Genomic DNA, 10,985 nt, shown 5'->3' on the forward strand with positions numbered 1-10,985 from the left:
TTACCTTGGCGGACAACGTCCACAATGCGAGTCCTAGAACTAGCGGTGCAGGTCGGCGACTTTTGAGGTGTGCTCGGCCTCTGCTTGATTGCAATTTTTGCGTTGTGGCCGCCTCCGCAATTAACGCATCGCAAAGTCATTTGGCAATTAACTGCTGAGTGCCACAGCGTCGACATTGGGTCACTTCACTTTTTTGTAAGCGCCTAAAGCGCACTGGTTAACAGTTGAGGGACCTAATGCTGCTCAGGTTACTGGCCATACTGTCTGAGCTAATTTGCACCAGGAAATGCGGCAGTACTCTTTTTTCGGCCACTGATTTTTTCGGGTTGAATTTAGTGAGCTTCTGCAAATGGACCATCTTTACCGGTGTTCTGCTGATTTGCTTCATTAGAGCAGCCTTTCCGCCTGAGGACTTTCCGCGCGGTTCCTAGCTTCGCTTCTAAGTGAGCGGTCGGAAACTGTTTCCTTCTGCGTTGTTCAGACACAGCCCCCTCCCGGCCTTTGCTTCTTATACCACCACTTTCGGAGGGCTTTGTCGCCAAGGGCCAGTTTGGCCCTCTGCCATTGTCTTCCATATCAGTTTTGCGAAAAAAACTTCAATTGTTCTCACTACGTATTTATCACGACACTTTCCAGAATAGAGTGTTCAAATATATTTCTTTGTGACAACCGCCCTTGTGAACGAGGTGTATGCTTCTCGGGACGTCCAGGAGAAAGGTACAGTGCATTTCGTCGAACCGGGAACGATGGCACTTAGGCTTTGTGGACACGTTATACCAAATATAGTGAATATTAGATATCATTTACATACCTATGCATCTTCTTCAGCAAGCTATATACATAATTCAAAAGCATAGAAACAAGAAGGAGACTTCATCCCATGCGTACCTGTGGAAGCCATCTTAGCATTTAGTCAAACTAATCCTCAGCTTACTCAACGGTTTTAAAGTCGCAGCAGAGTCGTGTTGTTGTGCATTACTAACGCGAAAAAAGCAAATAAAACAATTGTTTTCCATTGAATGATTTCTCTATTCTTGAATTTGATTTAAAACAACAAATTGATAAAAATTACATGAAAACATATTTTCTCGATCGGTGTTTGGTGTGATCCTTATTTTCCCTCAGGAGGTACAATAGAAAATATAACTTGAATAATTTTTAATTCGCATTCAGTTAATAGATAATTTGGTTTTTATAGTAATCCGTATGATTTTTAACATTTTTCATATACTCTCTATTCATTATTATTAAATTCCTAGACTCCTACTTACATTTTATACACTACATTTGTTTTTTTATAAAAAAAGAAATCAAACTTTGTACTCATATTTACATAGTAGATAGAAGAACTGATTTCCTATTGTTAAAGTGTACAGCGGCTAATCTCAATTGTTCTAAAAGTAATAAATAAGTGAAGCCATTCTTATAAATTAAATGCACAGAATTTACAGAATATATTTACAGGTGAATGGTCGACTAGGGCGTTTAGCCATGAAACTGACTATTTCGACGATCCTATACGATAAGTGATAAACTCTTTTCTGGTGTTGGAAACGTCGGGCCGGGCCTGCTCAAATCCTTCGGCGAACTGGAATTTCCTATAATGACTATCACAAGTTTAACGATTTGAAGAATACGCCATCAAAATCACAGTAAGATTTGGCCCAGCTCATTGGACGTTGCCTAGAAAGAGTTGTGGTTCCCGTGAAAGATCTTATTGCTGCAGAGTGATGCTATTCTGTCAGCCAAATATAGAACCTGTCAAGTTAAGCACCAAATATGGAAACAGTTTGAGATACATCTCTTGTGTGTTTCAGTAGGGTCGCCACACAGTTTTGTTTGTTGCAGCCGTCTTTAACTTGGTATCCATAGGAGATCTACTCCTTGATCGAGATGAATCGTGGTGGATGGTTTTCATCGCAGATGTCGCTTTCAATTCACAACGTTGTCTAGGCGGAGTGTGTTCCATAATTTTCTCGATAGTTGTATCTTCAGGTAATGCAGCCGCGTTGGGAGAGTGTTTCGCAGAACTATCCACTTTCGGTCGAAGGATTGGAATGAATGCGGACTTCACAACATCTATTTGTTCATCATCCGAATCATCTGAGGTGTGACCTTGCGGTGATCCCGCATCCAGAGACGTATTCATTTTCGCTGATATGCTGTGGGTCGATGGTGGACTTGACGATGAAGGCCTTGATGAAGCTGGTGACAGGTGACCAGGGTTCATATGATCGTTGTTACCATTTCGAAGCGTTGTGTGGTTGTTGTTAATATTCTGCAGGTTGTGGCGCATTCGTAGACTCGTTAAATTGTAGGGCAGGAATGGGTTTTTCGGTAAAAGATCGGGATGCGCGGCGGCAAATTGGAACTGTGGTAGGTATCCAGGTGGGCTTGTAATGAGCGGAGGGTTTGTCATGCCTGGAGGTAGTGAAGGTGGCGAACCGGCGGCAGTCGCAATTGGAAGAAATTCGGCACCAGGCACGGAGTTTAATTGCGGTGGAACATTTGGAGGAGCACCATTTGGCATAGTTGGAGATCCTGGAAAAAGATAAGAAAAAATGATTAGTTTTTTATACGGAGATCGGAATGTTGCAAACAAAAGATTACCACAGCCAAATTTTGTTAATTAATGCGTTTGAATTAGGACTCGAATTAAATATTTCTTATTGTTTCACCGCAAGCGTTGGTATCTTGCAAAGAATATTTTGTTGCAAATGTGTACGTTGTGTTATAAAAACCATGAATGCACAACATTCGACGGGATGTACATTTTTTAAACGAAAGCCATCCATTAGCTGCATAAACTAGGTGCCTAAATAAATGACACTCCAGTCGAGAGTAATGTCCCCTTTTTTGTCGCACTTACGAAAGGTAGGTCGCCATGAGCACCGACTATTCAGGATCTATTTATATGCATGCATATACATATGCATATGTATTGCTTAACAACTGCACATTGTACAAGCATACATTCACTAACCAATGAGTTGGTTCAATTTGGCCTGAGCACCCTCGCCATTTATTCTTGTTAGCCTGCCGCTGATGTTGGCCAAACCTGAATCCTCTTTTGCATTCATTCATTCACTCTTTTCCGTAATCCTTTGAAATTAATCGTGGTTAGATTTTCAACACTGAAATTTTTGGCACAGTGATTTTTCATTTGCCCACCGCCAGCTACAGGCTTGACCAACAACAGGATTGTCATGTATGTTGAGTATGAGTGTTGTAATGTACCACTATATTTGTGTGGGCAACGGCAAATAGTGAGTAGTGAAAATCAAGGGCTACCTAATAGCCATGTTGAAAATAAACATTGATAGATATGGTGCAAAGAAGCGTTTTGATTCTAATATTGTGAAGCACCTTCACTGAATATGTGTGCATAATTATACACCAGGTTAAATTATTAAAAGGTTTTTCCGAGGATTTGTACTTTCCTCGGAAATATCTTCTGAAAAATTTTACATAAATCCAGCTTGTTGTCGATTTTTGTATTGAATTCACTTGCTTTATTCTTAACTGCCGAAAATGTGACTACATGTTAGCTAAAAACTGTGTAACCTTATTGATAAGGTGCAGTGTAATTGAATGCGTCCTCCGATTCCGTGCACAATAGAATTCAGTCCATACAACTGTTCTCTGCTAGGAAAGGGTGAAATTGCCAATGGTTAAACACTAAAAACCCTTTGCAAGGTTTTGTTTTAAACCGATCGCATTTTAATCTGCAGACACTGTAGTGGAGTGTATTGGCAAAATGCGAGAAATTGAGTACCGAAGGGTTGGGGTGTCACACAAAAACGAAACGGCTTAGCATTTGAATACGTATGCGAGTGTGGGCGACGCGATTCTGATCGGAGGACGCTAGGCTTACGAAAAAGGTGCACACTATGTGTACAATTTGATATCGAAAGCTGCCCACAGAAGGGATTATATCCCTCATTTTATTCGACTATTTATACACGATTCATAGAAAGGATGTTTTTCGGTGGTACACCACTATAGGTGGTGGTTTCCTACTATCCGATAAGGGTGGGCAAGGGATAAACGCAGCAATGCTTGTGTGTTCACATGAAGGGTATGTTCCCAAACTTACTATTATTTTTCGAAACGACCCAAGTGGAATCATTGCATTGTTTTTTGGCCAACTGAGCTAGGGAATGAAAAGCATTTCCAAGTTTATACCAATTCAACAATGGTATCGATTAGTGTATTAAACCCTGCTGCTACGTACCTAGTCTGTAGATTTACTTCGTCTACAGAGCGGGAGGCTAGTACTCGGAATGCGAATGAGACTCTAGCGGATATTGGAAATGCATGTTGCAGAGATAAAACCGTGATTCTAAACTTTTTTTGCAGAAATCAAACAAGGAAGTGGCTGTTCGTAAAAATTCGAAAATTACAGCTTTTCAGCATTTCATTTTTGTTTGCTTACCTTTTGATAAAGCCGGATGATGAATGGATTGATGCCGAAAGTAATCCGGCCAAGCGTAGGACATGTAGGCGGCATCTAACCAATTTGTGCCGAGCATGAACGGGTTGAATGAGCCGGGATGTCCGTATCCATAAGCTGTTAAAAAAAGTTGGTTTCATATTAATAAATGGTTATTTGTCTGGATATATAATAGTAAAACAGAAGTGCTACGTAAGGTGTAAGGTGTAATTCTAGCTCCTGTCCTCATGGAGAAAACTAAGGAAGTTTTATATTAGCGGTCATTGGAATATAAGATAACACTGCACATCACAAAGTTAATAAAAAGTTTAAGCCTTTATTAGTAATCGAATTCGTCGAAAGCTTCCCATATTTTCATTTATGCCGCAAAACCATTTCACCACCATTTTTATTGGCATAATTCTCAGCCACAATTTCTGGCCAATTTGTCAGCCAAATGTTTGTCATTAAAAATTATTAATAAACATTCAAGTGGACATACAGAAATTACGTAGATCATCTCGTAAACAAAGTCAGGTCTGGAGCTAATGTGCTTATCCATAAAGCGCTGTATGAAAGATCATTAAAAGTTATTCTGAATATGAATTGGTTGTTTGCATTTCTTTCATCTTTTCCATCGATATCGAGAACAGTCTACAATTATAAACATTCGTTTTATTGAACCCATTTTTTCACTCTTGGACGTGCAATAAAGTAAAATGTTTGCTGGCGGCTTCTTGTTAAAATTTATGAAAATTGTTGAAAGGAAAATAAATATTCTGGGCTGAATGTGTAAGCGTGTTGTGGCGGTGTTGGATCAAAGATTTCACATTCGAAGAAAGGAAAGATAATATTTTGATGATCTAGATTGATTTTAGTGGCATTTTCTGAGGAGGCTCTCCAAGCTGTTTGAAAAGGTATCAGCGATTTGAGCGGGAATTCGACTCAAGCTCGGGGGCTTTTATGATTTAAAATGGGGCACTTTTCCCGATTTTTTTTCTAAAACCTCATAGATTACGAATTTTTGGAAAATATAACTTATTCGAATCACGGCAGAATGATTCCGATCCACAATCTAAAACTCTATAAAATTTTCTCCCTGGAATTCGCGATTGGTCCCAGCTATGTTTAATAATTTTAAAGTTGCATATGTCAAGTGCTCACATCGTCTTTCACAAGAATGTGGAATGTGGAGTCATCTTCAAGGAAAGACTAGAAACATTGTCTTTCCTTGAAGATGATTGAGGAATATCGAAAAGTGAAAATTTGAATGAAATGAAATTTCCCCATCAAAAGGATTGGCGCTAATCGCACATGAATAACAGAAGGGTTGCTCGACAACTCAGAATGATGCAGTTTTCGCAAAATACACATAGAGCATTGACTTTCATCAAAATATATGAAATATTAAAAGGTAACTAAAATTGGGATGATTAATGGAATAATGAGGTCTGTAGAATGAATGTGTTCTCAGAAAGAGGTTCATCTCATGCCAACTTTAAACTTACGTCCCAAGTATAGCTACAGAAGTTTCCACCTCCAATCCAAGCATCCATGTGACGCAAGTAGGTTAAATATTTTTTTTAAATTTGTGTATGTTGTGGTTAATTTCAAACCTCAATGAAATAGCCCACTAAACTTCGCATTTCATTTTGAAAAAGTAACAATAGGAGGCATCATGCATTTACCTCAATCGATAGTTCAATAGGCTGATAAAACAGCATTTCCCAATTTTATTTAAAGCCATTTATATCTTCATGTCTGGCTTCTTTTGATGAAACGTTTACTTGAGTTGCTTTTGTTATTTCTATTGCCGCCAGGCTTGAAATCCAAGACTCATATAAAATTTTTTAAAACCAACAGTGGCTGCGAATGCTATGGGCAGTAAAACTTCGATGCACATTTAGATTTCCCTCTTTGAAGGGCTGTTGTTTTCTTTACTGTGTTATGTGGCGCCTATTTCAATGTTTATAATTAGGAAAAACCAGATTACCAACCAAAACATATTACAGTTTTAGTGTTCTGCTGGGCGACAGGAACTTTGTTTTGTTTAAAGAACATTTAGCTCTGTGGTCTTTAAATTTTCAAGCCCTGTTGGAGGTGTGAAAAACACTTCAATACAAGTTTTAGAAAGAAGGCAATTTCCTCATCAAAGTTCTTATTAATATTCGCAATATTGTTTTATTGCTGAACATCGCATTATACACAAAATAATGGTACGGTTAGGAAATGGTTGCAGAAAATGAAATAAATTGGCTGGACTCTACGAAATGAAGCTGACAGTTACTGCCATTTATTCTTATTTAAAATGGAGAAGAAATTTGACCAGCATATAAGAAATAGATAGATATCAGTTAAGAAGTAAACACCGGAAATGTTCATTTGGATATGGGATACTTTGAACTTAAAATTGTCTGACAGCTAATTCGGTCCCAGAAGCTTCGAAAGATTCCAATCAAAAAAGAAAAAATCTGATGAAGGTGAAAAAGGACATTTTCAAATGAATGAAGACTAGAATTCTCAAAGGTTGCCAAATGCTTATGCGATTTCATCCAGTAAATGTTTGTGTTTATTTCTTGTATAACGTCCTATGTCATAAACAAACTTACTGCGTTTGTTATCATATTAAAGAAAAAGATTGCAGCATTGGTATACATAAATGTACCCATTTATGATGGATAAACAACTTTTTCAAACATTTTGTTGAATTGATAAATTTGCAATGGGGCAGGATGTACAGATTAGCAAAACTTAACTTGAACATTCCACCCCATATAGTTGGGCCGTCAATGTCATTATTAGAACTTGAAGTAACAACAAGAAACTTCTGCAAACATTGATAATAGGACAACCGAAACTATAAGTGGAAGATTTGACTTTGACGATACTTCCTTTTATTGGCCAATAGTATTTTGGAATGTATACAAATACGTATATTTTCAAAGTCAAATCATTCACTTAAAATTTCGACTAACTAACTACCTCCTAATTCAAACCATAAACCGAAACTAGTCCTTATACAAAATATAAAGATTCCTTTGGAATAAAAACTTGTGAAGGTGATAAAACTTGTCAAATAAATACTGTTGGTACATTTTGAAATTTATGATTTCAAACAATGCTCTCCTATCAATTTGACTGTAAGAAAGGTAAAGACTTGGTATGATATCCCAGAGCTTGTGTTGCTCCTACTTGAACTTTTTCCTCAGTTTTATTTTATTTATGACAAAAAGGAATGAGTATTTCCCAAGTAAAAGAGACCTCAAACGGCCCGTAAATGGGGTGAAAGGTCAAAATACAGAGTTAGAATAAAACTTCTCCAGCAAATCAAGTAAAACCCCCCTTGTCTAACATTTTACGTATATTATATAAAACAACTTAATAAGGATCAAAACTCACTTTGTTTGGATCGTGGTTCACGCGGTCCATCCACAGTAACTTTTATCGCCTTCGTATACGTGGTAACCTGCGAAGGGTACGATGCAATAGTTATCGTTATCGAGAACGATTTGCCGCGACCACTACGTCCAACGAATCGTAGATCATTAAATTTCGCCACTTGATTTTTCATAACAGCCGTGTAATTCCTTAATTCCCCGCAATAATTCTCGTCATTACCTGCTTTTATCGTCACTAATGTGCCATCTTGAACGTCATCCAAGGCGATCACTTTAAACGCGCCCGGAAGACTTTTATTACTGCGCCAATGGTTGGGTAGTGCCGAGCAGAGAATGGATGGTGATCCTGTTTGGACCAATTCCCCATGATATTCCTGGAGCATTTCATGGAGATTGGCCAGCATATCGGTCATTGTGGTGGGCATAGTGGCGAGTTCCGTTTGGCATTGATCGGTTACGGTTGATTGTTGCGGTAGTGGGGCCGGTAAATGCATTTAGAATAATACGAAATTGATAGGAAGCAAACTCAATATTATTTATTATCACTATTCACAATATTTTCGATAGAAGTCCCGCACTTGAAAATTGTCCAAAATGAGTTCCCTCCTCGAACGATTTAAACTGATTTAAATTAAAACAAGTAGATCCGTCGCGACTCGTCCACTAATTGGGTGTTCAATCACTGATTGCAGCTAAAAATAAAAATCCGATTCGGTCGTCAAATCATCACTGCAACATCCGTAGAAATTATGATTGATGTCATATCCATCACTAGTTGCGCGCGCACAAAAATCAAATCCCTTAATTTTTCTAAACGAATCAGTCATCATTATCATACATCAACTCAATGAATTCACGCACATTTTGTCTAGTCAGAGGCGTATATATTTACGTACAGCCTGGTCAACACACTATCCTCGAACGCAAGTATCGTATCTAACATCAGGCGATCAATTCAAAAAATCAAAAACACGTTTGGGTTGCAGAGTGGTCAAAACTTACAGACCCGTACTGTTACCACAAAGTCTCAATTCGAACTGAGCATACCGAATTTATCTTCGCCCCCTGTTGATGACGATCTGCTGCCGCTGACACAAGTTTTTCATTTTTCCCATTTTTCCAACAAAACTTGGTCATCAAATGAACGACAACGTCTACGACACACACTCAAAGAAAACGACATTCCTATCCATCCAGGAGCAAATAGCGAACGCAATAACACCAAGAACGTGTAGATGTTGATATAGTGAAAAAACACCACCACCGCTAGCCTAAAAGGAATATTTCGTTCGTCGTCAAACAATCAACAGTCCCGAAAAAATTCACCCAAAAACATCGGGAGCAGGAAGACAATACAGAAACAACAACAAAAATCCAAACAAACCCTACCTACTATGCACGAAAGCGGGCAAAACCCGGCAAAACCTCTCCGTCGGAAAAAAGGCGAAGAAAAACTATAAACAAGCCTACCTCCTGCCCCTCCCAAATCGGCTGTGTTCCTGCCCCTTCGTACTACCACAAATGAATTTTTTTAATGGAAAGTAGTGGCTATAATTTTTTGAGCAGAATTTCTCGCTCTGAATGATGGAAACGGGCAGGCGGTAGTGGGATCCGAAGTGGGGTGGACATGTTTTATTCCTGCTCTGTACATCCTTATGCAACCACCGCCTAGTGGTATTCGTGCAAAATGCAATATTCCAAAAAGCCATCCAGCACCCACCCCTATTTCTGGAGCTGCACCCCACTGACAGACACTACCACCAGCAAACATGAAAAATCAAACAGAAGTGCTCATGGAAAAATTCCGCCGATGAAACCACACGATACTCTATCATTTTAGTCCTTTCCTGTTGTTTCCCCTACGACGCGAAGGCGACATGATTCTCGCGACTACATGTGTCCTTACGTACGAAAAACCAACACCTTACAGGGAATATCTTTCCCGGATCCCTCCCCTTAGAATGTTTCTGCACACATACAACAGCATAAATTTATCGAAATCCAACACCACATATAAAGTATCCTGACAGGCCAGGCTGCTTACTATCGTTGTATGTCCTGGAAAAGAATAAAATTCACGAGAGAGAAAAATTGGTGATGGCAGCAGGTACACCCTTGTGTTCGGCAGTCGTTCTATTAGTTTCTTTTCTGTGCTTGTACAATCCGCATAGCAATGAGTTTTCCCTTGCCCCGAAGGACTCGCCGCAAGGATCTGCCATGGAGTTGTACCGCACAACACTACCGCTGCTACCGCCAACGCCGCCGCATTCGGTTACCAACAAAACTCTTGTCTTTGGCCGGTTGCGTCTCGATGGTTGGCGGTGACTTCGGTTTGGGCAAAGAAATCCAAGGAAAGAGGACGTGAAAGCTAAATGTGGCCACCGTAACCAACCCTCTCGTTGAGTTGGAATGAAATATCCCGCCTCCATTTGTCGATCTACACGATAGATGCGATACGTAATTTGAAGGCATACGGCACTAGGCACAGTGCAGTTGAGTCACCACAGCAGCATTGTTGGTACGAAAGGAAACTAGCGTGGTTGTTGCATTTTTCTGATGGGGTGGCATGGGTGCAACTACTACATGAATTTTTCTACCATAGAAATTACTCCGTTAATTGATGGTTTGTACAATGCCTTTGCTGCTTCCGAGGGCAGCTACTGCTACCTGGAACGTTTTGTGTAAAAATGCTGTGTTGGTGGGTGGGGCTGTTTTACTTTGGAGGTACATACATAGTCTGTAGCCCCTTACTTCTCACTTGATGAGACCAATTTTCAGATTTTTCAGGAGGCTAATTTAAGCAGGTACTGGGGTTACCGGATCCATTCAGAATTTTTAGAGATTCATTTCGAGAATTATTTACGGATAAATGATGCCTGTTCGGAGAATTCGTAGCCAAGTTTTATGGCTTTGTCTTTTAATGAGATCAATATTTAGGTTAACCTTTATTTGGAATGATAACATGAAGGCATTTCCTTGAGAGAGTCAGGTAGGGGATTTCAGGGGCAATAAAATTTTTATTACGTTCAAATTTAGGAGTATTTTTGCAATTATGCAATGGAATTACCCCAGATATTACACGTTTGTTTTCTTTTGGTTGTTTTTCATTTCAAGATCTTTCATACAATTCTTTCACACTAGAAACTGAAACGGAG

The 10,985-nt window shown here is 39.2% G+C and overlaps 1 protein-coding gene across 2 annotated transcripts; it reads right to left on the reverse strand.

Annotated features, from left to right (window-relative positions):
* Positions 1 to 1,008: 1,008 nt before the first annotated feature.
* On the reverse strand, positions 1,009 to 9,882 carry LOC119658344 (segmentation protein Runt). 2 transcript variants are annotated; one of them, XM_038065691.1, is made up of 4 exons: positions 8,692 to 9,882; positions 7,832 to 8,640; positions 4,436 to 4,570; positions 1,009 to 2,541 (listed from the first exon to the last, which is right to left on the reverse strand). In XM_038065691.1, the coding sequence occupies exons 2-4, from the start codon at positions 8,322 to 8,324 to the stop codon at positions 1,814 to 1,816; spliced, it is 1,356 nt and encodes a 451-aa protein (XP_037921619.1). In that variant the 5' UTR covers positions 8,325 to 8,640; positions 8,692 to 9,882; the 3' UTR covers positions 1,009 to 1,813. The 2 variants fall into 2 exon arrangements, with proteins under 2 accessions (XP_037921619.1, XP_037921618.1); XM_038065690.1 differs by having other exon boundaries at positions 7,832 to 9,882.
* Between the last annotated feature and the right edge of the window lie 1,103 nt (positions 9,883 to 10,985).

Source organism: Hermetia illucens, chromosome 5, assembly GCF_905115235.1.
Source record: "Hermetia illucens chromosome 5, iHerIll2.2.curated.20191125, whole genome shotgun sequence".
Lineage (NCBI taxonomy): Eukaryota > Metazoa > Arthropoda > Insecta > Diptera > Stratiomyidae > Hermetia > Hermetia illucens.